The sequence below is a fragment of the Poromitra crassiceps genome, assembly GCF_964638095.1.
Source record: "Poromitra crassiceps genome assembly, chromosome: 3".
NCBI classification, from domain to species: domain Eukaryota; kingdom Metazoa; phylum Chordata; class Actinopteri; order Beryciformes; family Melamphaidae; genus Poromitra; species Poromitra crassiceps.
This window is the reverse complement of record NC_139625.1, coordinates 66905242-66931942: the sequence shown is the minus strand read 5'-3', so window position 1 is coordinate 66931942 and position 26701 is coordinate 66905242. Positions and strand designations below refer to the sequence as shown.

General features: G+C 44.1%; 1 protein-coding gene across 1 annotated transcript in view; it reads left to right on the top strand.

The window, feature by feature from the left end:
* sntg2 (syntrophin, gamma 2) overlaps positions 1–26701 on the top strand; it is a gene marked incomplete at its 5' end in the record, with an annotated part of 206049 nt that overhangs the window by 168962 nt on the left and 10386 nt on the right. The window contains 2 exons of the mRNA XM_083633124.1: positions 15984–16076; positions 24290–24400. Coding sequence (XP_083489250.1) covers positions 15984–16076; positions 24290–24400 — 204 coding nt within the window. The remainder of the gene's footprint in view (positions 1–15983; positions 16077–24289; positions 24401–26701) is intronic.

Below are 26701 nucleotides of genomic sequence, written 5' to 3'. Positions count from 1 at the left end.
TTTGCCTCAAATGGCGATTTGGACTGTAGAATGAACTAATGGCGTTGCGGTCGTTCTAGTTGTTATAGTTTCATATAGCTCTGATGTCAGTTCCCCACTACATATCACTTCTTCTTCTTTGGTTTTACTGGCGAACTACGCCACCTACTGTGCTGGAGTACTCTCCAAACAGGTACTGCGGCTGCAGACAAAATACTGCTTTGGTCGGTGGTTCCTCATTTGACGCTCCAAAATCGAAACAAGGTTTGGATTGACCACGCGTCTATGATGAGACACCGCCTGAATATATAATGTTAGCCCATCCCCACCCTTTCAACCCTCAAGTACGGCCAACCAAAGATAAAACTGGAGACATTTTCTAAATAATACAATATTTGACTCACTACCAGACTGGAATCCTTTCCATGTCAACATGGGGACCAAGTGGTCACTGAGAGTTTAGAGTCCTAAATCCACAGGTCTCCAGTTAGTTCTGCAGATGCTAATTCCTTGGATTTAAGAAAATGCCAAACTGTAGCAGGGACCAGTAGCCTACTTATCGGAGGGGTCTTCAATCACCATGAAGGGAGTTATTTTGTGATAATGAGCGGCTAGCTGTACATTATCCCACTTATTACATGGCTATTTACTAAATAAATCTACGGTAATGTTTTTATTTGCCCCAGGCTGTCGCAAATGAGCAAAATTATCTCTTAAATTTTCCGGACTTCTTTATACGGATTGAAATGACTGGATGTTGTCCTCAGGTCTTTCAGAATGGCGTGCATAGCAACAGTCTGTTATACTTAGCAGCGGTCTCTTATACAGAAATAACAGACCATAGAATGCTGTGATTGACCAATCAGAATCAAGTATTCAACAAAGCCGTATAATAACACTACATCCATACTGCAGCAGTCCATGCAAACTATTGGATGGAGAACTCAGAAGTAACTTCTCCTGTCCTGTGATCTGTGATGTAATTTAAACTAATTTGCATGGGAAGAGGATTATGGGAGATTAAAATTGTGACTAAGGACTAAATATTTAGATTTAAATGTTAAAGTAATTCCCTTCTAAATTGGCTCTTGAAGACCAAGGTGCTGTGGCAACCCCAAGCACCTCAGAAACGATGAGTCATAGGAGAGGGTCAGAAGTTCACATGCATAGTCTATACTATATATATATATATATATATATATATATATATATATAGTATAGACTATGCATGCTACTATATATATATATATATATATATATAGTAGCAATGGAATGCTTATTTGCGCACCGTGTCGACTTGGTTAAATGGATAGTAAATGATAAGACAGGAAAAGTAGATCAACATAGAAACACTGATATAAAATAGTGGAGTCCTTTGTTAAGTAATACTACTGTATGGTTTTGGAAATGAAGACATTTTTGCGTAAGATGGGTGTTGAATCTGCAGCCAAAAAGGAGTTTGTATTGACTTTTGAATTGTGCAGTGGGAAAGGACATTAATAATATCAGCCAGGAGGATTACAGTAGATTCTATAGAAGTCCTTCTCTAGCATCATGCTGTTCATTTTTATGTATATGAGGTGTCGTCATACAGAATGCAGTCAGTAAAGGAATGCATCAAGAGATGAAGAGGATTACCGAGGACAGCGGATCCCACATACAGATTGAACCGTTCTGTTCAATGTCCACTCTTCTATCTCTGTGTATTTGTAACTCCTCGGGATTCACACTACAGCTGGTTTTCTATCCTACCAGCTAGTTGATTGCATTCACTTGGCAGGTCTGAATCAGTCCCAATTACAGGGAAACCAGCAGGGATCTGGGTCCTGAGGACCCCACTGATCTAGGAATTGTTCTCGGTCTTGAAGTTCATGCCTAAGGAACAGGTGGACCATATTAGCATCTCATAAATGTATGTCTGCCTAAACAAATAGTACATCATAGACTGAATATTTTGAATGGCTCTCTGGTGAAATAATAATTCACAAACACAATAATATAACAATAATGATATTTATTAAAGTATTCCTAGACAGCTGTGGTCAATTTCCATAAAAACCACAGTGCCGCAGATTTTACACGCTGCTATTCTGTTAGCGCAGGGTTTTATGAATGAGACCCAATCAGGTGATTTAACTGATTAGCACAGCTTCCACCAGAGAGCAGGAACTAATCAATCAGATCTGCTGCTGTAGTGTTTGGTTGGAACTAATCAATCAAATCTGCTGCTGTAGTGTTTGGTTGGAATGAATTTTGGCCCTTTATGGATGTCCACCCACCCATGCACATGACAAAAAGTGTTACAAGAATGAAATATGGAACACACTATATGGTGGCTATAGCCCTAACTGAATTGTGTGAGCTAGTCATATGCCTGTTACAGTCAAATGCAGGAATCTGAAGGCTACATAATGACAATATATAGAGAAAGAGGCTTATAATGGTGCATCAAAGAATGCACACAACTGGTAGCAGAAGAAAGCATGCAAGACATTTGCCTTGAATAGTATTACTCAATATCGTCGGCCCAAAGAACCATAATGAGTCACATTACTCTTCTGCCAGATATTATTGCCCAAACCTCGAAACACAATTGCTTCAAGAGCTGTAACACATCATTTGTGTGTCAATTTAAAGATGCATAGTGATGATTTGCAGTTGGAACATGGAGATCTCACTCGCAAAACTTCACAAACTCATTTTGGGATTTGCAGAACTGGGTTTCATTTTGCAAATCGGGATTTTATGAGTAAGCCGTCTCCACACAGTTCAGTTCTATGCAATTTATTTATGCAGAAGAATATCCCTATAAAAATGCACCTCACAACATTATGAGAAGGCTTGTGTTTAGATTATTTTGTCCATACCCTGCAGCTTAGCTGTTAAGAGCATTTTCAAATGTGCTTTGATCTACAGTAAGACTTCACACCTTGACAGTCTGTAGATGTTCCTGTGATGTGATTAGACTTCACACCTTGACAGTCTGTAGATGTTCCTGTGATGTGATAAGACTTCACACCTTGACAGTCTGTAGATGCTCCAGTGATGTGATAAGACTTCACACCTTGACAGTCTGTAGATGCTCCAGTGATGTGATTAGCTTGAAGTAAAGGTTAAAACTCAATTCCATTTCAAGTTTATATACAGTATAACCCCCATGTAGTGTAGTTGTTCAGGCATAAGACATCGGACCCAGATGTTGAGAAATGTTTTTTTTTTTTTCTCGGCGGGGGGGAGGGAGGGGTGTGTCTGTGTGTGTGTGTGTGGGAGGGGGGAGTTGGGGGACGGGTCATGATCCATGGTGCATTTAAATGGTAAAACAAGCTTCGCTAAGTATTCCTTTGGAAGTTGGTTTAGAATCAGTTTAACCAGCAGCAGAGCACAGTAGAAATTTAAGTTGTCTTTCCGTAGGCTTACCGTAATTACGTTTGCAAACAGGCAAAGTGGGACAACATAATGCCCAGTATCAGTCTGCCTTCTTATAGGTAAATCCAGCTGCACGGGGCGAACACAGATAGCAGTTTCATCTTGTGTGAAACTAAAGACCAGTTTGCTTACAGGACTCTCAAGGTGGCGTTCCCACACTGAAGTCAGAGACAACAGAAAAAAGATAACAGACAGAATTGGATGGTAGGGCTCCAGAAAACCCAATAAGGACTTCCTTGTGCAAATGAAGGTCTTATTCGACTGCCCATGACAGAACTGCTGAACTAGCTATGAGTAACACACACAGAGTGACATGAATAAAGTACAGTACATCTATTAAAAACCTAGTATTAAAATAGGAGTAGAATAATGATTTATAATTTCCTTCACAAGTGTATGTTTTCCTCAAGTTTTTTTTCTGATAAAACACTATTATAGCGTGAGAAGATGGTTTGCCCTACATAGTGTTTGAATCCCATCTGTTTCGCACCTTTCTGATACAGAGCAGCAACTGGGATGTTTGAGAATTGATTGCAACGTGCAACAATGGTTGAAAATGTACACAAACTCTGGGTGGTTCAATGATTGTATAATGGATACTGTTACTACTACACACACACACACATTTGTGTGTTCCAACCCCATTTTTATATCTCATTAGTATTATCTTGTCAGTATTTGAGAAGTCTAAAGTGAGATTCAAGTTTAAGTCAAGTCAGGTTTATTTCTGTAGCTCTCCATCACACAAGGATTTCTCAAAGTCTAATCAACAATCACAAAACAAAATGATGCAATACAGCATAAAACCATAGGCCGAATATGGATGTAGCCACCGTGACATCACACTGTGACATCACACATTGCTTTGTGGACTAGTTTTGAAGCCTGGAGTTTGGCATTTTCATAGTTGCCACAGAACCGCCTGCTATTGGTCCGTGATGGGCGAGCTGCGCGATCACTGGACAGGGGACCTGTCAATCACGCCCCAAAGCATAGTCTAATTTATCGTCTATATTTTACTCTAAATTGGACCATAATTTACAAAATGAACATCATCAGAATCAGCTTTATTGGTTACATACATGGAATTTAACTCGTTTGATGCATTGTTCTGCTGAATTGAAGAAGACTTGAAACTAGCGACTGAGACCATACACTCATTAGGAAAGTGTTTACTGAGATCATAAATCAAGTGATAAGTAGGGTCATTTTCCCACTGACTTCCCTACAAAGATACTTTTGCTCCTATCTTTGCAAAAGCGGTAATTTAGCGTTTGCGCTCGTTTAACGCCGTGCCCAATGCAAATTGGCGTGGGCACAAGCGCATGCCTGTTATAATTGTACTGGGCATAGGCGTGCCACATGCCAAAGCAGGTGTTTAAGCGCTAAAATGTGGGGATAGATGGCATTATCCTATCGTCAGCAGCGCGCAATTACTTGGCGCTAAGAGCTTTGAAAAGCACCTCTTAATCGCTAAAACACTCGCTGCGTTGACCGCACCATAATCTCCGCGCTGCGCAGCACAGAAATGTCATTACGTTGACGTGCCACGCCAGGACATCAAATTCTGCTGCTAAAATCGGGTAACCAACAGATTATTCGGTGAGGCAATCAACTATAATTCACTGAGAAACTTTTATCACATCGCAAGGAGGGGTTATGGTAAATCAATTGAGAAAACTTGTACATTGTAGCCTACTTGCAAATAGGCTATTCACCTTCACCTGCTATAATCCGGAGGGTCGTTGGCATCACAGCCGATCTGTCACAAGCTCTCTCCATCTGTCTCTGTCCTCGGCGCAGCTCAGTGTTTCACCGAGTTTTAATTGACTCCACTGTAAATCCTCCAATCTTTTCTTTTGTCTCCACCGTTTACCCGCTGCAAACACGTTTCTATTGTCCCACACCAGTCAACAAAATAACCCATTGCATCAAAACTCAGATGTTTTTAACAGGTATATGATGTGATGGTGTCGTTATGAGATATGGATAATATATAATACAGTCAAGACTCAATAGGCCTACACCTATACAAATTACGCATGGGGAGAATTACAGCAGGCCTCACGCAAACTGTATTACAGGGACTGCAAGACGGGAATCTAGTTTGATTAGCCAGGCCACACCTGTGAATAATTCTGGTGGTTAACACCGCCCAAATCCTGTTTGCGCCATGCATAAATGATTTGGCACGCCTCTAATCTGCGTTTGCGCCCGTTGTTGTGACGAGATATGCTTCCCCGCGAGTAATTGCATCGCCACCATATTTTGGGGCTGTTTTAACTTCAAAACAGGGGGGTTACGTCTACTCAAACAATTATATCATTTTTAAACAGTTATGTTTCTGTATAAATCATTACAATATGCTCCCATGAGGTGGGGATGCGTTTCGCTGCTGCCGGGCGGGGGTGCAAAACTCGGCATAACACCTGGACAGCGGACTGTAATCTTCCCTGCCTTAAAGGGCCCATATTTTGCTAATATAATGTATTATTATTTTATTGTTGGCCTCCACTAGAGTAACTTATTGCATCATTCATAGTTGAAAAAACCCATTGTTGATCTTGTACTGGTTCTCACTGCCCCCTTCAGTTCACCCTCTGTCTGAAACGCTCTGTTTTAGGTCCTGTCCCTTTAAGAAGCCCCACCCTCCGGGAAATATAGTCTAGCAGCAAGTCCTCAAAAAAGGCTTTAGTTTTTGAGATACCCCTACCCGAGGTAGAACAAATGACAACAATGATTTTTCTTATCTTTAGGGTCTCCCATTAATGAAATTGATTGTTGTCAAAAAAAAAATTGGGGGAAAAGATGTTTTTTTGGCTGTTCTTTAGAACTACCCCAATCCCTGAAAAAGAGCCAAATTAGGCCAGTCCGAATAGGGGAAAGGTGACAAAAAAGCCAATAACTTGAGAATGCTCACTCTTTTCCTCATCAGATTTGCTGAGGTATGAACCAGGTGGCTGCCCTACATCACCAAATAGTCAGAAAATGATTTACCTAAAAAGATAATGAATTATAGTCCTGTAAATATAGCTTTAGTTTAGGCGGAAATTGTAATTTGTGGTGATAGGAACATAGGACTCCATCACTTTTCTCTCATTTATCAGAAAAACTGAAATCCCTGAAAAATATACCATTACGGAGTTGTCTAGGGTGCTATTGAACACTGACCAGTAGCTGTATGGAGATATCTGGTCCAGTTGTATTGCAAATGAGATTTCTTTAGACATAGGCCTACTATCTCTTCTCTGAAACAGTCTAATTAGGTCACTGGCATAATAGTCTATAAGTTAAGAATGCTCACTCTGATGGTCATCATATTTGGAGAGGGAAATACCAGGTGGCTGAACTACATCACCAAATAGTCAGAATGTGAGTAACCCAATAAAATAAAGATTATCTAAATTACAAACCGCCTGGCGCGGCTGTAGCTCAGGAGGTAGAGCGGGTCGTCCACTAATCGTTTTGGATCAAAGAGGTCGGTGGTTCAATTCCCACCTCCTCCAGTCTGCATGTCGAAGTGTCCTTGGTCAAGATACTGAACCCCAAATTGCTCCTGATGGTGTGCCAGCACCCTAACCTGCCGCCATCGGTGCATGAATAGGTGAATGTACCTACTGATTGTAAAGCGCTTTAAATAAAAGCGCTATATAAATGCAAGCCATTTACCATTACCATAAAACAGAAATAACAAGCTGTAAATATTGGAAGTTTGATTGAAACTGGAACATTAATCCAAGTATAATAATAATCATAATACATAATACACAATCACAAAAACAGACTAGAAAAACGGACTAGAAAACAAAATAACCAAGGCAAAAATAAAACAGAACAGAGAAATAAAAAGTGGCTGCTTATTTGTCCAGGTATATGGACACTTTTTTCACAGCCAAAGTCCAATTATCCAAATATGAAATACAGTATCAGGCCTTTGTTGAACGTATTATGACCCTACCAGATTATTGTGCCAGTGTTTGGGAGTCTGGGGCACATTCACAACCTTATACTCCATGGACTGCAATTGTAAGGATTGCAAAATACTGATGCAAACAAAACTGTCTAAATATTGTTCAGTCTGGAGGCAGCCTGTCTATCTGGAGACGATCATGTTTAATATACTGCATCCTTAGTATCATTGTCCATTTGTCAGATTAAGCTATCACAATGTTACATTCTTTCCTCTTCTGTGTATCATATTGTAAGCTTTTTCCGAAGTATTTGGATCTTTCATTGTTGCTGCGCATAAGATGTTGGAAGGCCAACAGAGAAGCACTGGCACTTTCCACTCTCTCCACAGTTTGGATCTTTGCAATACAAGTGAGTAATGTCTCTCACTTCTGTAGGTGCTGGGGGGTTTCCTAAATAGGACTGGTTGGCTCCATCTCTGGCAATCCATCCCTTGACGATAGGACTCCATAACAGGGGTTTGGGCATGTGACTGTGAAACCATATCAGTGTCTGATACATTGCTCTTGCTGTCTACCAGCATGTCATGCACTCACTGGCTGTGACACAACAAGTAGTTTGTACAGAATAGGAAAGACAACAGCGTTCACCAAACTCAAGACCCATCTCAGTGAGCTCAAAGATCTGGCCCATTTTGGACTCTGCCAGCTTGGAAGAGTCTTTGCCAGTCGCAAGAGAATTTGCACTTCTGCTTTACGGAAAAAAGGAAAAGGAAAATGGACTGATGTGCACAAACTTGTATGAACTGAGGTTCATAATTGCATCAACAACATATGCAGCCTCTGCAAATTTGCCACCAACAGAGGATGCATTTGCACAACATGTGCAAAGAGCAATGTATCAGACAGCGATATGGTGTCACAGTCACATGCCCAAACCAATGTTATGGAGTCCTATCGGCAAGGGATGGATTGTCAGAGATGGAGCCATTAAACCAGTCCTATTTAGGAAACCCCCAGCACCTACAGAAGTGAGAGACATTACTTACTTGTATTGCAAAGATCCAAACTGTTGAGAGTGGAAAGTGCCAGTGCCTCTCTGTTGGCCTCCCCTGTACGGAGTTCTGCACCTGCTGTGCAGAATGTCAAAATGTGTCCCCAAACATCTGAGGAACCTGACATTTGACATTCTAGTATCTATATACTTGACCTCTCACTGAAACACATCTTATGTACGCGCAGCAACAATGAAACATCCAAATACTTCGGAAAAAGGTTACAATATGATACACAGAAGAGGATTTTTTTTTACATTGTGATAGCTTAATCTGACAAATGGACAATGATACTAAGGATGCAGTATATTAAACACGATTGTCTCCAGATAGACAGGCTGCCTACAGACTGAGCAATATTTAGACAGTTTGTTTGCATCAGTCTTTTGCAATCCTTACAATTGCAGTCCATGGAGTATAAGCTTGTGAATGTGCCCCAGACTCCCAAACACTGGCACAATAATCTGGTACGGTCATAATACGTTCAACAAAGGGCTGATACTGTATTTCATATTTGGATATTTGGACTTTGGCTGTGAAACAAGTGTCCATATGCCAGGTCAAATGAGCAGTATTTTGTTTTCTAGTCTGTTCTCCTGTTTTTGTTCATGAAATGAAATGAAGCACTGAGATTTGGGGCTACCATAAAACAAATGTATTATGATTACTATTATACTTGTATTATTCCATCATGTGAAGACAGGAGATACTACTGATTTATAGTTTGGATTAATGTTCCAGTTTCAATAAAACTTCCAATATTTACACCTTGTATTTCTATGTTTTAGAGGCTTGTAATGTAGATCAACTTTATTTTATTGGGTTCCCCACATTCTGACTATTTGGTGATGTAGTTCAGCCACCTGGTATTTCCCTCTCCAAATATGATGATCATCAGAGTGAGCATTCTTAACTTATAGGCCACAGGACCCATCTGACCTCAAACACTATACCGTCCCAACTCCAACATCCCCTTCATCTCCAAAACTCTTGAGAGGGTGGTTGCCGCCCAAATCCAGTCCCACCTCGACTCAAACATCCTCCACGAACCATTTCAATATGGTTTCCACCCTAATCACAGCACTGAAACAGCCCTGTTAAAAATAAATAATGACCTCCTCCGTGCAGCTGACTCTGGACTCCTCACCATCCTCATCCTCCTTGACCTCTCCACTGCTTTCGATACCATCTCCCACCCACTACTTGTGGAGCACCTGGCGAACATTGGAATCACTGGTGTTGCACTTTCCTGGTTTGCATCCTACCTCCCGACAGACGACAGTTAGTCCAACTAGGGAACCACTCGTCCGGGTGTTCTGCCATTTGACCCAGGGGTCAGTATTGGGTCCACTCCTATTTATCACCTACCTCCTCCCCCTGGGTAAAATCCTCCGACACTATGGTGTCCAGTTTCACTGCTACGCCGATGATACCCAGGTCTATATCTCCACCAAACCCACCGCCGCTCTTCCTCCCACCTCCCTCACTGCCTGCCTCCAGGACATCAGGAGCTGGATGAGCAGTAACTTCCTGAAGTTAAATGCCAGTAAAACCGAGGCCCTCCCCATCGGCTCCAAAAAAATCCTCTCCAAAGCTCAAAACACCACTGCCCCAAACATCATCATTGACAGCTTCCCTGTTCCTTCTCCACCCAAGTCAAGAGCCTCCGCGTCATTCTGGACAGCACCCTTTCCTTTGCACCCCACATAAAAACATCACCCGGTCTGCTTTCTTCCACATCCGCAACATCTCCAGACTCCGCCCATCCCTGTCCCAACACAGCACCAAAGTCCTCATCCTGATCCACGTTACATCCCAGATTGATTACTGCAGCTCTCTTCTCTCTGGCCTACCCACCAAATTGCTCAACAGACTCCAAATGCCTGGATCATCACCCGCAGTAAATCATCTGACCACCTCACCCCTGTCCTCATTCAACTCCACTGGCTTCCCATTCACTACCGGATTGACTTCAAAAACCTTCTGCTCACTTACAAAGCCCTACACAACCTAGCACCCACCCATCTCTCTGACCTCCTCCAGGAATACACCCCTTCCCGCTCCCTACGCTCTTCCTCAGCTGGCCTCCTGACTGTCCCGCCTCCCTCGCCTCAGTACCATGGGTGCTAGGGCCTTCAGCTGCTCTGCACCCAGACTCTGGAACTCGTTGCCATCACACATCCAACAGTCTGACTCCATCACCACATTCAAATCCCACCTCAAAACCCACCTGTTCAAATTGGCCTACTACCTTTAATCATATACAGTACTCAATCTGTTATTCGCCTGCCGTGTGTATCTCCTGTCTTTTCTTATATCTACGCTCGTCGTATTTTAATGATGCTGGTGTTTGCAATGCTTGTTTTTATGTATGATATTTTAGAATGTCATGTCTCTTTTATGCACTGTACAATGAGCTTGGGTGTTTTGAAAGGTGTCACCAAATAAAATGTATTATTATTAGTATTATGCCACTTAAAGAAATCTCATTTGCAATAGAACGATACGAGATATCGCCATACAACTACTGGTCAGTGTTCAATAGCACCCTAGACAATTCAGTAACGGTATATTTTTAGGGTTTTCTTTTTTCTGATAAATGAGAGAAAAGTGATGGAGTCCTATGTTCCTATCACCACAAAGTACAATTTCTGCCTAAACTAAAGCTATGTTTACAGGACTATAATTCATTATCTTTTTAGGTAAATCATTTTCTGACTATTTGGTGATGTAGGGCAGCCACCTGGTTCATACCTCAGCAAATCTGACGAGGAAAAGAGTGAGCATTCCCAAGTTATAGGCTTTTATGCCACTTATTCCCCATTCAGAATAACATACAATAATTTGACTGTTTCAGTGAAGAGGTAGTAGGCCTATGTCTAAAGAAATCTAATTTGCAATAGAACTGTACCAGATATCTCCATACAACTACTGGTCAGTGTTCAATAGCACCCTAGACAATTCAGTAATGGTATATTTTTCAGGGATTTCAGTTTTTCTGATAAATGAGAGAAAAGTGATGTCCTATGTTCCTATCACCACAAAGTACAATTTCCGCCTAAACTAAAGCTATATTTACAGGACTATAATTCATTATCTTTTTAGGTAAATCATTTTTTGACTATTTGGTGATGTAGGGCAGCCACCTGGTTCATACCTCAGCAAATCTGATGAGGAAAAGAGTGAGCATTCTCAAGTTATTGGCTTTTTTGTCACCTTTCCCCTATTCGGACTGGCCTAATTTGGCTCTTTTTCAGGGATTGGGGTAGTTCTAAAGAACAGCCAAAAAAACATCTTTTCCCCCAATTTTTTTTTTGACAACAACCAATTTCATTAATGGGAGACCCTAAAGATGAGAAAAATCATTGTTGTCATTTGTTCTACCTCGGGTAGGGGTATCTCAAAATCTGAGGGCCCATTCTGCTAGACTAATACTCCAGGGGGAAGTTTGTGTTTGCAAACCGTTGCAAACCTCTGCCCAGAGAGCTAGCGCTATCTGTCTGTCTATCTATCTATCTAGATAGATAACGCTAGATAGATAGACAGACAGACAGACAGACGCCTGGTTTAACAATTCTATTACCGCGGCCGCCATAACGTTACGCCCTACCCAGGGAGCTTCACACAATGTCGTCACATTCAAGCCACAAAACAACAGCTAATGTAGCTAGTTAGCTAACTTCCCAAATGCTTGTGACTATAAGTGTGCCTCTCCTAGCAAAGGCTACAGGGACCAAACCAAAATGAGGACTTGGAGAAGTCAGCAAGTTGGACTAACGTTACAAGTTCTGAAAATGTGTGCCTTCGTCTTTCATCGGTTGTTCATAAGTATGTCTATGAAAGGCAGCTGTGCTGCTAGGCTAACATATTAGCAAGTGCTAACGTTACCCAGCCGGTAAGTAACGTTAGCGCTTCCTAGCAGCACATTGGTACAACCGATGCTGGAATGAGACACATGTTTTCAGAACTTACCACTTCAGTCCTACATCCTGGCTCACTTCCAAGTCGTCTCCTTGTTTTTGTGGTCTGGAATCCGTTATTCCATGAGACTATTGTTGTGTTAGTGTTAGTCCCAGACAGGTTGGAGAGAGCCTGGTGACGCGGGGTTACTGGAGAAAATTGTCAGAACAGGGAAGGGAGGGGCAGGGTGAGGGCGCGCGTGCGCTGCCGGCCCGGGCTAGGCTTGGCATCATCACCATGGTAACAAGTTCTACTGACGTCACTAGAACTATGGCTCTCGCACAAATCGGCACAAATCCATGTCCTCTCGTCTACGAGACTTCATGGGGGGGAGGGGGGGTTCATGGGGGTAACATTAAAACACTTTCACCTATTTATTTGAAGCTTAGCCCATGTAATATGACCATCCAAGATTGTAACAACATATATATGATACAAAATTAAGAAATGCATAATATGGCCCCTTTAAGGCACATGCAAAGAAGTGCGCAAGCGTAAATAGGGGATATTGCCTGTACCAAGATTCAAGATTTTTATTGTCACTCCGTAGTACAAGTATCACGTGTGAAATTCTTGTGCTCTAGACTCCGTTACAACATAGTGCAAAATAACAGGGCATATAGGTGCAGGAAAACAAGAGAAGCAACAAGTAATAAGGCAGTAAGCAATAGACCAAATCACCGTGACGTCACCATGTAAACAAATTTACTTCCGGGTACCACTTGGGGAAGGCGGCAGGTTTAAATGTGCGTGTTGTCAAATAAATGCTGTCAAACCCTCTCGTTGTTTTCGGCCGACTACTTTCAATTTAAATGGTTAAACGGTTGGTAAACATGCTTGTCCGACGTATCTAGCCTTTCTTCTGTGTTTGTTTTATGTAGTGTTAGCTAGCTAATAACGTGTGTTTGTCTGTCAAACTCGCTGTTTTTTTGCAGACTCGTTAACGTTACAGACAGAGCTACTGACGCCACGTTAATTTAATTTAGCTTCAAGTCTACTCTGGTCTGGTCCAACAGGTAAATTAGCTAGTCTGGTCTCCACTAACGTTAGTGAAAGTGTTGTTATGAATGATATTAAACAACAACACAACACGGACGAACCATTTTTGTCTTCTTTGTCTGTTTTTGTCTTCAACACGTCAGTTTGTGCCGTCCACCGCCATTATAATGTGTGGACCCAGGGGTAACCGGAAGTAAATGTAAACATCCCCGCTGATTTGGTCTATAAGACAAGTCAAAAACAGTGACATATTCATGGACATACTTTAAACATAATTAAACATAATTAACATGCTGTTTGCACAGGTGCAAATGGCATAGACCTAATTAAACATACAATTAAACATTAGACATACGTAATGGTAGCAGCTATAGTACAGCTACTACATGATTGTTGGCCTGCAGGAAGAAACTCATAGGGCGCTTTGTTTTGCAGCCAGTGGGGTTGTTCCCTGCAGGCCATTAGAACGTTGTTTGTAACGCCGGGTTGCGGCTTTGTGCACTTTAATGCCCAAGACAAATTTCCCTCCGGGGACAATAAAGTATATCTCATCTCATCTCAAAGACAACCTACTGCACCTATCCTACAAGCCACAGCAAAGACAACCTACTGCACCTATCCTACGAGCCACAGCAAAGACAACCTACTGCACCTATCCTACGAGCCACAGCAAAGACAACCTACTGTACTGCACCTATCCTACGAGCCACAGCAAAGACAACCTACTGCACCTATCCTACGAGCCACAGCAAAGACAACCTACTGTACTGCACCTATCCTACGAGCCACAGCAAAGACAACCTACTGCACCTATCCTACGAGCCACAGCAAAGACAACCTACTGTACTGCACCTATCCTACGAGCCACAGCAAAGACAACCTACTGCACCTATCCTACGAGCCACAGCAAAGACAACCTACTGCACCTATCCTACGAGCCACAGCAAAGACAACCTACTGCACCTATCCTACGAGCCACAGCAAAGACAACCTACTGTACTGCACCTATCCTACGAGCCACAGCAAAGACAACCTACTGCACCTATCCTACGAGCCACAGCAAGGACAAGGAATAGTAATAAATGGAAGAAACATTGGGCAGGGCAATTCAAAGACGGATGGATGCCCCACTGGGACAAAACAATAAAGTGGACAATAACACGGACAATTTGAATGAGATGGCAAAGCAAACAAGACAGAGATGCAGAAGGACGGGGGGTCGGCAGGTTCACGCTTTATGAGTACATGTTCTAAATGAGTGATACTCAACTTCAAGCCTGGGGCTGCGTGGATTTTTCTGTGTGTGCCCTTATCACACAAAAAATCAAACCGCAAAGAGTACTATTATGGTGCAAACTTGGGACATCGTCCTTGGGGAAACCAATGGAAGTGATGAAGGATTTCAGTTAGGCTGTGATCTTCTGTCCTCCAGCCAATTAGGCGAGCCCCCTGTGGCTTCTGAGGAGCACTCAGCGGAGTGGAACACGGGCCAACCTTCAAACTGAGTGGATGCGGGCATTAAATAAACATTACGGACGGGGATGGAAACAAGGGGGCATATAGCTGGGATATTTGTCTTGGCTGCACCTTTCCTCTCACTTTCTGTTTATTAGCATGGTGTGAGATGATGAAATCCAACTCAACGTTGACAGGGTCTATTAGCTCGCGACGAGGGGTAATCCTGTGTTAACTTTCACCGCAATTTGGCACATAAACTACTCTGGATGTTGTGAGTTATAAAATGTCATGTCTATGGTGGCGTCGTACTGGCTCAGTTGGCTCATGTGCCTGGCCTTTGTCATGTGATATACCAAAAGAATGCCAAAAAATAATAAAAGGTACAAAAAAGGTTTGCTTTTTACTGGAGTTTTAATTTGATGGTGGCTTGAGCCTTGTTCGATAATCTCTGCCATAGGTTACTAACCACACCTACTGTATGCGTAAGTGAAAAGTAATTTTGAGAGTATATCTGGTGATATTACATATTCAATATTCTGCACACTCTAAAGTCAACCCAGAGTTCTGCACACTCTAAAGTCAAGCCAGCCAAAATACATCATGACTACAGAGTTCTGCACACTCTAAAGTCAAGCCAGCCAAAATACATCATAACTACAGAGTTCTGCACACTCTAAAGTCAAGCCAGGAAAAATACATAATGAACAAAGGAACGACATGGGAAGAGATTCTTATGATCAACTATCAAAAATGACGTAAAAATCAGCATAACCACTGGATATTCAGGACACAGTATTGTTTAAAATCAATGACCATGGATGTCCACCTGAATAAATGGGGGTTAAAAAATTAGAATTCTCTCTTCAAATTGTGTTCACATACTGTAGCTCTTTTTTGACATGCAGATAATCCAAAAAATATCAAGTAGTTTGGCGCTTAAATTGGTAGTTTTGAAAATTATATTGGAACAGAATCACATACTGTAGGTCCATTTGATCAGTCATGGACGTCCCGGATTTTTCCATTCTTTCCACTGGTAATAGCTGGCTAAATTACTCCCTCAAATTCCAAAATGGCCATATCTCTATGTACAGTAGAGCCATAGTTACAAGATGTAAGGTAATGTACAGTATGTTCTGCAGTTGTAGTATTTGATCGATCATGGACATGTATTGATATAAACTCTATCTCTCACCAGTCGAAAAGCTACATGTGCAGCAGCCAGGGGAACGTTCAGTGCTTCACCATAGACTTTGGATCAGGCTTCAACTGCTCAGAAGGCACTTCAAAGGTAAATTGCTTCTCACTTGAAAGAAAAATAACCTTGTTTTTGACATGTGGGTCCTGTGCTGCCCTTGCATTAATCGCAGCTTACAGTAGACCTCTGTTTGACCCCCCCACCCCCCACCCCCCGTATTGATATACTATGTTTTGTGCTCATTCACCGCTACCTTGGGCTTCCAGTGCATTTGGGAATGTCGGTTAAACACCTCAAAATATTATACCAGCCTCTGGAATGCTACCTATCTGGCACAATGGAGTGATTTTCTGAATAAAATGACTTTTTACCTACATCACAGGGTAGTGTGCCATTATTAAGTGATGATCTAATGGAGTTTCTGTGTATTTAAGGTACATTTTCAATATCTGACGGCCTTCGTCCGTGACGTATGTCAAGTCAATTTAATTTGTATAGCAAGCATGTCCCAGAGGACTTTACAATGTGTCTAGTCAGGGGTGGCCAAACTTTTTTGGTTGTGGGCCGCATACAGAAAAATATAAGTCGTGGGCCAAACAATATTAAGCTTTCAACCTGTTTAGACTGAAAGCGGGGGGGGGGGGGGGAATAGACCAGAAACCCCTTGTGCCATCAAAAATTTTGGTAACCCTTTATTTTACAGGTACCCTAGTTACATATGAACTATTTGTAATTACACATGAACACCAAATGTAATTACACAGTAATTACCAATAGTTATAAATTATGTTCATATGTAGTTACATGGTAACAGACCTGTAAAGTGGAGTGAGTCTATTCAACTGTAGTTCAATCATGAGAGGCCAGTTCGTAGGATTTAACAAACTTTATTTAGCAATCGGCATGCATGGCAAATGCTTTGGCGCATGACTCCATTAGCCAGTGGCGCTGCTCTTGAGGCAAGAGGAGGGCATCTGCTTAGGCTAGGAGATCCCCCCCCCGTGGGGGATCAGGAGTCACGACTCGTTGGTGGCGGACTGGGGAGGTGGGTGGGGCAAAACAACGCTCCGGAGGAGGGCTCAAGGGAGATAGACTGCTGTGAAGCTGCTGCTGTTATGATCGGCCAGAGAGAGAGAGGTGACGTAGAACCCTTGCTATATATATGAGAATTAACTGACGTCATATCTGACGTCATTACGGACGTCATACTAAGACTTTGACTGACCACGTCATACTAGAACTTGATTGACGTCAGGGGTGATCGGATTAGATTATGCACGAATGGCCTTCTGCTTGAACTATGGTCTAGAGACCTCACTTCAATCATGAGAGGCCAGTTCGTAGGATTTAACAAACTTTATTTAGCAATCGGCATGCATGGCAAATGCTTTGGCGCATGACTCCATTAGCCAGTGGCGCTGCTCTTGAGGCAAGAGGAGGGCATCTGCTTAGGCTAGGAGATCCCCCCAAAAGGAAGATCTGATTACCGGAGGTTAATTGAGATCTGCGGGCACCGGTAGTTGATTGTACTTTTCTGGCCTTCGACCTTTTAACGACTTATGGCTACTTGCGGCTGGCGCTTCCCAACTCGGTCGGGCCTTCGATCTTGACCCCCCTACTTGCGTTGCGGCTGGCGCTTCCCAGCTCGGTCGGGCCTTGCGCGCCGCACGACTTGGCCTTCTGACTGACCCTGACTCTCTCTCTCGACTCTCTCTCTCCCCCAAAAAATGATCCGGGAGATTTACTGCGCCTACTGGGCGCTGTGCTTTCGGGGAGCCACCACCAACGAGACATTTTGGCACGGAGCCCGGGACACTGTTTGTTGCCATGCTCGCCGATTGAGGAAGGAGGGTTCTTTGGGCCGCGGTATGGCCGCCTGCTCTGGGCGGGTGTAGCTGGAGAGCTGATGAAGACCAGCTGGGGCGTCCTCTTGAGGTGCTGGATGACTTAGGGGTTGGTGACTTAGTGACTTAGGGGTTCCCAACTTGGCCTGGGTGACTTAGAGATTTCCCGACTGGGCGCTGGACTTGGATGACTTAGGGGTTGGTGACCCGACTTGGCCTGGGTGACTTAGTGGCTTCCCAACTTGGCGCTGGGGCCAGTCTGAGGCCTGAGCCTGATGTAGCGAGCCATGCGGAGTAGATTGTTTCCAGGAGTTAGGATGGCTTAGGGGTTGGTGACTTAGTGGCTTAGGGGATGACTTAGGGGTTGGTGACTTAGTGGCTTAGGGGATGACTTAGGGGTTGGTGACTTAGTGGCTTAGGGGGTGATTTAGGGGTTGGTGACTTAGTGGCTTGGGGGATGGCTTAGGGGTTGGTGACTTGGTGGCTTAGGGGCTGGTGACTTAGTGGCTTAGGGGGTGACTTAGGGGTTGGTGACTTAGTGGCTTGGGGGATGACTTAGGGGTTGGTGACTTGGTGGCTTAGGGGTTGGTGACTTAGTGGCTTAGGGGGTGACTTAGGGGTTGGTGACTTAGTGGCTTGGGGGATGGCTTAGGGGTTGGTGACTTGGTGGCTTAGGGGCTGGTGACTTAGTGGCTTAGGGGGTGACTTAGGGGTTGGTGACTTAGTGGCTTGGGGGATGACTTAGGGGTTGGTGACTTGGTGGCTTAGGGGTTGGTGACTTAGTGGCTTAGGGGGTGACTTAGGGGTTGGTGACTTAGTGGCTTGGGGGATGAACTTAGGGGTTGGTGACTTGGTGGCTTAGGGGATGGCTTAGGGGTTGGTGACTTAGTGGCTTAGGGGGGTTGGTGACTTAGTGGCTTAGGGGGTGACTTAGGGGTTGGTGACTTAGTGGCTTGGGGGATGACTTAGGGGTTGGTGACTTGGTGGCTTAGGGGTTGGTGACTTAGTGGCTTAGGGGGTGACTTAGGGGTTGGTGACTTAGTGGCTTGGGGGATGAACTTAGGGGTTGGTGACTTGGTGGCTTAGGGGATGGCTTAGGGGTTGGTGACTTAGTGGCTTAGGGGGGTTGGTGACTTAGTGGCTTAGGGGGTGACTTAGGGGTTGGTGACTTAGTGGCTTGGGGGATGAACTTAGGGGTTGGTGACTTGGTGGCTTAGGGGATGGCTTAGGGGTTGGTGACTTAGTGGCTTAGGGGGGTTGGTGACTTAGTGGCTTAGGGGATGACTTAGGGGTTGGTGACTTAGTGGCTTAGGGGTGACTTAGGGGTTGGTGACTTAGTGGCTTAGGGGATGGCTTAGGGGTTGGTGACTTGGTGGCTTAGGGGATGGCTTAGGGGTTGGTGACTTAGTGGCTTAGGGGATGGCTTAGGGGTTGGTGACTTAGTGGCTTAGGGGATGACTTAGGGGTTGGTGACTTAGTGGCTTAGGGGATGACTTAGGGGTTGGTGACTTGGTGGCTTAGGGGATGACTTAGGGGTTGGTGACTTAGTGGCTTAGGGGTTCCCGGCTTGGCCCTTTTTTGTGTTATTACTATTGTTATTAGTGGGCGTTTAAAGATGGGATGATCAGATCGCAGACCGGGTAGATTGTCGATCAACTCGCTTTATTTAATCAAACACGAGGGACACCTACAGTACATGTGGTGTTTTCAAAGCAATGTAAATCAATATTTCTTGTTTGGTGGGGGGCGGGTCCTTTGCGGGCAGCGGGAGCGGGGGTGGGCGCAGGAGTATGTTAACTAAATTGATGTCTCTGCCCTTCAAAATCTGGGATCTCAACCTGGGAGACACATCGGCACAGGGAGAAACAAAAGGCATACCAAATGAGATGGCGGGCGTGGCGGACGCCAGGGTGTTCATCTGGGCGGGTTGGGCGGTGGTGAGGAGCACGTCGGCTTGCTGCGTGGGCGGGGGCGGGATCGGCTGCTGCACTGGCTGGGCTGTGGCGAACGTGGGGGGAAAGGGGGGGGGGGGGGTTTCCAGGGCCCTCAGACGAGCATCCACTGATCTGCTAGCATCTAGCAGGGACAGCAGAATGGCTCTTGACGACCCCTGTCGGCTCGGCGGAGCTGCGAATGGTGCCGTTTCCGCTTCCGGGGCGGCGGCCTGGAGGTCAGTGCGGCTAGGAAGGACATGGCGTCTCGCGGTGGCCCCACGGCCTGTATTTCCCCGGCGTCTCCCCGCTCTCGGAGCGGCTGCCTCTGCTGATCTTCGTCCGCGGCCTCTCGCACGTCCACGCCGAGCGGCCTCCCCCTCTGGCACGCTCGCACGCGTTCTTGGGCGACCGGGCGCACGCGGCACTTCGTTAAATCTGCTTTCCTTCCAAGGGCCGTCGCAGTGGCGCGCCCCGTGCCACGGGAACGCGCGCCGGGCCTTTTCATCGTGGCTGCGTTGGCGGCCTGTGGTCCGGCCGCTTCGCCAACGTCTTCATCAGACGTCTCGGAAAGCAAGAACGCACCGTGGCCGATCTGGAACGGGGTCTCGTTGGCTGAGCTGCTGTCGCTGTCCGTGGACTGCTCTGGCTCGGAGCTCGACATGCCGGGAATGGAGTGGGAAACGTTGAGGAATATGCGGGGAATATCTGCGTTGGATTTCCACGGGTAGAGAAGGCTTGAGGGTGCTGATTCGGTCTCCGGATATGGTGCAAAACAACGCTCCGGAGGAGGGCTCAAGGGAGATGGACTGCTGTGAAGCTGCTGCTGTTATGATCGGCCAGAGAGAGAGAGGTGACGTAGAACCCTTGCTATATATATGAGAATTAACTGACGTTTTATGACGTCATTACGGACGTCATACTAAGACTTTGACTGACCACGTCATACTAGAACTTGATTGACGTCAGGGGTGATCGGATTAGATTATGCACGAATGGCCTTCTGCTTGAACTATGGTCTAGAGACCTCACTTCATATGTAGTTACATGGTAACAGACCTGTAAAGTGGAGTGAGTCTATTTAACTGTAGTTCATATGTAGTTACATGGCACCGGACCTGTAAAGACTGGGCCTGGGACAGAGATTGCTAAAAGCCAGTGGGGGATTCGAACCACTGAACTTCAGATTGCAAAGCTGGCGGCTTTAACCACTCAGCCACGAGGGCTTTCCAACTTTCTTAGTGGAGTTTGGATGATAACTGTATGTCAGTCAGATGTAGTTGTCACTTCCTATCTTTGTTATTATAAGCATAGACTTGGGGGAAAATGTTGATACTTTGTTAGTTGTAGCTTGAAAGACAGGCAATATTGATTAATGTGAATGCATTTCTGCAGTGTGACTGTGTCAGCCCCCCCCCCCCCCCCCCCCCCCCATGAGCTGTAAATGGCTCATGGGACTATTTACACCACAATTCAGAAAATTATTAGAATGTATTTTTTTATTTAAAATCTTTAAATATAACTAAATGTTTCTAGAGCACAGTGCATACAATTTATTTAGCAAATAGGGGGGAGTTCCCCCCTTATGCGGTTTAGGGGGTTTATAGACTTGGGGGGGGGGGGGGGGGGGTATAGACTTTGGGGAGAGATGATCCGGGGGTCTGCTGACCAAAGGGGTCTTTGAGGGGCTTCGACTGGGTCCCCAACAAATTGAGAAATTGGGAAATTGATGGGGAAATGACTCATTTACAATAAGCTAACAATTAGAATGTAGAAGAATGGCTATTTTGATTATAGTTTCACTGTTACCTCTATATCTACAATACTTTTATTAGAATTTTTGTATTGGAATTCTGGACAAAATCATACCTACAACTAGGGATGTCAACCGATAACCGTTTAACCGATAATCGACCGTTAGAACATTAACCGATTAATACTATCAGTTAAACGGTTAAAAAAAAAATTCACGTCTCCTAAACACATGCAGAGAGAGAGAGAGAGAGAGAGAGAGAGAGAGAGAGAGAAGCGCATGGCCTGAAACCCGACACCTTGCTAATCTCACAGCGTTCAGCGCGCACTGATCAAACAGTAGTTTTTACCGTGTCCTAAAGATGCAGACATGAAGCGGTCTAATTGACGATTGAAAAGTAACAATTAACGTTAGTCTTTACTGTCCAACACATCGCAGTTCGGAGAAATTGTTTCAGAACGGGACAGAGACGGATTGTTTGTAGACTGTATTCATTGACACTTTCAAGGCCGGTGTGAAAGCGGCTACTGACAGCTGCGTGTGACTCGTCTTCATAACTGTGTGTGTAATGTGGAGCCCAGCGAGACACACAGAGAGCAGAGCCCTCGTCGCGTGTGTGAAGAGAGAGGAATAAGGGGTGAGACCAAAAGCAGGTAAACCACTGTGGGATTAGTGAGGAGAAGATACTGTAGTGATGCTGCACACTTTGTCAGTGCGCCCTGCAGCCTGGGCTGTCGTCCGCTCAAACATTACTTCACCGGGCAGCTGCGTGTCAATTGACGTGCCTATAATATGCAATGCGTGCAGCTCTAAAGTATAGCCTATCGGAGGAATGTTTTTGTTTAGATGGCTGGAAGCTTCAACTTGTTTTTTTCTGCTTGTAGATGTAAAAAATAAACGCTTTCTAATGAAAAAAATCAAGCATTTGTTGTGGTAATTGTTTAATGGGGCACAGACAGTCAAATAGCGCATTTTAATCTTCTCGGTTAACCGACAGTTGTCGGCTAATGAGTGTCGGTTGTCGGTCAAGAAAAATTATGATTTTCGACATCCCTACCTACAACTAAATAAAGTATCGATATTTTCCCCCAAGTCTCTGTGTATAATAACAAAGCTATGAAGTGACAGCAACTACATCTGACTGACATACAGTTATCCTCTTAAACTCCACCATGAAATTTGGAAGGCCCTCGTGGCTGAGTGGTTAAAGCCGCTTGCTTTGCAATCAGAAGTTCAGTGGTTCGAATCCACCACTGGGTTTTAGCAATCTCTGTCCCATGCCGGGAGCTTCTTTACAGGTCCGCTACCATGTAACTACATATGACCTACAGTTGAAAAGATTCACTCCACTTTACAGGTCCGGTACCATGTAACTACATATGAACTACAGTTGAAAAGATTCACTCCACTTTACAGGTCCGGTACCATGTAACTACATATGAACTACAGTTGAACAGACTCACTCCACTTTACAGGTCCGGTACCATGTAACTACATATGAACTACAGTTGAACAGATTCACTCCACTTTACAGGTCCGGTACCATGTAACTACATATGAACTACAGTTGAACAGTCTCACTCCACTTTACAGGTCCGGTACCATGTAACTACATATGAACTACAGTTGAACGGTCTCACTCCACTTTACAGGTCTGTTACAATGTAACTACATATGAACTACAGTTGAACAGACTCATTCCATTTTACAGGTCTGTTACAATGTAACTACATATGAACGTAATTTAGAACTATTGGTAATTACTGTGTAATTATATTTGGTGTTCATGTGTAATTACAAATAGTTCATATGTAACTAGGGTACCTGTAAAATAAAGGGTTACCAAAATTTTATTTCTAATTAAATAAATATATGACACATAGTTTATTGATGTGCTCACCTATTACAATGAGTATTTCTGTATGTTTTAAAATTGTATTTTCCTGTGCTAACAGGTTAAGACAGGTTCATATCTGTTTATTGATTGTGCTTAGGTAGATTTAGCTAAATATAGCTAAGCACAATCAATAAACAGATATGAAGAATCATATATAAAGCATAATAAAAACAAGCATACTGTATAAGAGAAGAGAGGGAGGGGGAGAGCAGAGGGAGGGAGAAGAGGAGAGAGAGGGAAAGAAGAGGGAAAACAGAACAAAAAACATGCAGTTGTTACTTATTTTGTTTGGCCACTGCACTGCGGTACCACTGCAGCAATGTATCAGCACAAAATCTTAACATTTCTTAATAATGGATCAACTGTATGATCTTCACCTCAGATTTTCGATTTGCATGAAAATCTGTTGGCATGGTCGAAGAATAATATCGTTCCTAGCAACTTGCGACAGAAGGCTGTCTGTTAGCGCCACGTTTCTTTTGCAGTGCTGTTGTTGGTCGGACTGTAAACACAGGAAGAACGGGATATAGGTGGCCGATAAAAGTAGCATAAAGGGGCGTGGCCAAGAGCCTCAGTGTTGACTTCCGGTTTTTAACTTATGGATTCCCAGATTGCTTAAAGAATGATACATGACTCATTAAAGTATGTGTACGTGTGTGTATGTACCGGTATATATATATATATATATATATATATATATACATATATATATATATACATACATACCGTATATACGGTACACACACACACACACACACACATATCTTCAAAGTACCACCATATGGCAGTTCTTTTCTCTTTTGCAGGGAGTGATGTGATATTGTAAATTCTGCGTTCATCAGTGAAATCCCTGTCATTATTTTCCCTTCCGTTCCTTGTAGAGCGTGCTGTGGAGATATAAGTTCTCCCAGCTGAAAGGCTCCTCTGATGATGGGAAAACCAGGGTAAAACTCCTTTTCAAGAATGCTGAAAACAAACAAATAGAAATGAAGGTAACAAAATGTGTTTTTCAACAAAATAAAGAGATACCTAGACATTGACATGTTGAATTTTTGTTGGCTTATTTGTTATTTCCCCCGTTTGGTCTTAATGAGCAATACTTTACACAGGGTTCCCAAAGGTCCTTGAAATCCAAAAGTATGTGAATTTGAGTGGAAAATACTCAAGGCCTTGAAAGTTTTTGAAAATAGACATAAATACATGTGTCATTGAAAGTGCTTGAATTTAAATATTTTGTGCAAGAATAGAAATTGAAGTTCTTTTGAGATTTTTCTACTGTACTTACCCGCCTGGACCTGACGGTCACGAATGTGCCATTCTCTCAATTCTCAGTGTTACAGTAACAGTAATTAACCTTGATCCATGTCTCAAACTATGCCATGTTTGGTCCTTGAATTTGAGGGAATTGGGCATGGAAAGGCCTTGATTTTGATGTTTAAGGTGTGGGAACCCTGTTTACGGTGCTAATGAGGCATTTTAGAGAAAAGTGAGGGCCAACATTTTTTTTTTTTTTTTTTTTTTCCCATTTTTCTCCCCAATTGTACTTGGCTAATTTCCCCCCTGCTGCCCCGATCGCTGCTCCACCCTCTGCCGATCTGGGGAGAGCCGTAGACTAGCACCATGCTTCCTCCGAGACATGCGCAGTTGCCAGCCGCTTCTTTTCACCCGACAACGGGGAGCTTCACCAGCAGGACGTAGCACGTGGGAGGATCACGCAATTCCCACCAGTTCCCTTCCGCCCCGAACAGGCGCCCCGACCGAACAGAGGAGGCGCTAGTGCAGCAAACAGGACACATACCCTCAATCCGGCCTCCCATCCGCAGACACAGCTAATTGTGCCTGCCTGTATGGACGCCCGACCAAGCCGGCGGTAACACGGGGACGGGAACCTGCGACCCTCGTGTTGCTACAGTAGGCAGGGAATCTAAGGGCCAACTTTTTCCTCCAAGTGAAGAAAAACATCCAACTAAAATGCAGTCTTTAATGAAGTTAATACATTATTTTACAGTCATGGTACAAATGCTACCTAACCACTGATATGTACTGTATGTTTGATATGTCTGTATGTATGTATGATTTGCTGTACTAGGCATCTCGCGCGCTCAATTCCTTGCCCGCGCTGCAGCTCGCATACGCAGCACGGCCGCTGCGTGGCCTCACCTCAGTCACCTGCCCTATTGGCGCACAAAATAGGGTGATAACGCAAAATAGGGTGATAACGCAAAATAGGGTGATAACGCTATTCACATAGCAGGGCTAACAGCTTTCACATAGCAGGGCTAACAGCTTTCACATAGCAGGGCTAACAGCTTTCCGTGCAGATAGGAGCTGCATTCTCAGCGGCAAATCCCGAGGCGGCGGCCTCTGCATCTACATCAACAACAACTGGTGTAGTAATGCAAAAGTGATCTCAAGCCACTGCTCTCCAAACATAGAGTTGATAACAATAAAATGCCGTCCTTTCTACTTACCAAGATAATTCAGTATCATAACAATCTCAGCTGTATACATACCCCCCAGTGCAGACACCAAGGAGGCACTGAATACCCTCTACCGTTCCATCAGTGATCTGCAAACCATCCATCCTGATGGTGTGTGCATTGTGGCTGGCGATTTTAATCAGGCCAATATGAAAAAAGTCCTCCCCCACTTTTACCAACATGTTGACTTTGCCACAAGAGGGGCCAATACACTAGATCTGGCCTACACCATCATCAAGTGGCCCTTTACACGAGGACAGTTTCTGAAAGAAACGACACAATAGCGTTTCCTTCACACCTTTTCCTTCACACCTTCTCCCTGTTTACATGAGCGCTGTTGAATTTTTAAAACGCCGTAATGTACATGCCAGGTAGCTAGGTGGCAGTGTGATCACCTTATTCTTTGCCCATACAAGGACGCTTACTGCATGACGTAATTTCGCTTTAAACGCGGAAGTAGAGTACACTTTCCGCAGTCATTTAGACTTGCCAAAAAGCTTTTTTCAAGCTAAAAAAAACCCCAAAACTGTTAAAGTTTTAATATTTGTCGGGTGAGAATGTAACATATATGTGACCAGTTTATCAGAATAACGCCTATTGGAAATCTTTAACGAGCAGCGAGGACCGGGAGCGCTGACTGTGATCTGTCACCCTACTGCTACTGGCAGTGAGAAAACACTGTTGACGTGCTTAGCCTCCGACGGCTTCTCAGTAGTCTTAATTTTGTCCCTTATGCTGCCCCATACTTTGTAACTATAACGTTAAATGCCGACCGGGTACAGCCATCGGCTCCTCGCAGCAGTAACGCCGGCA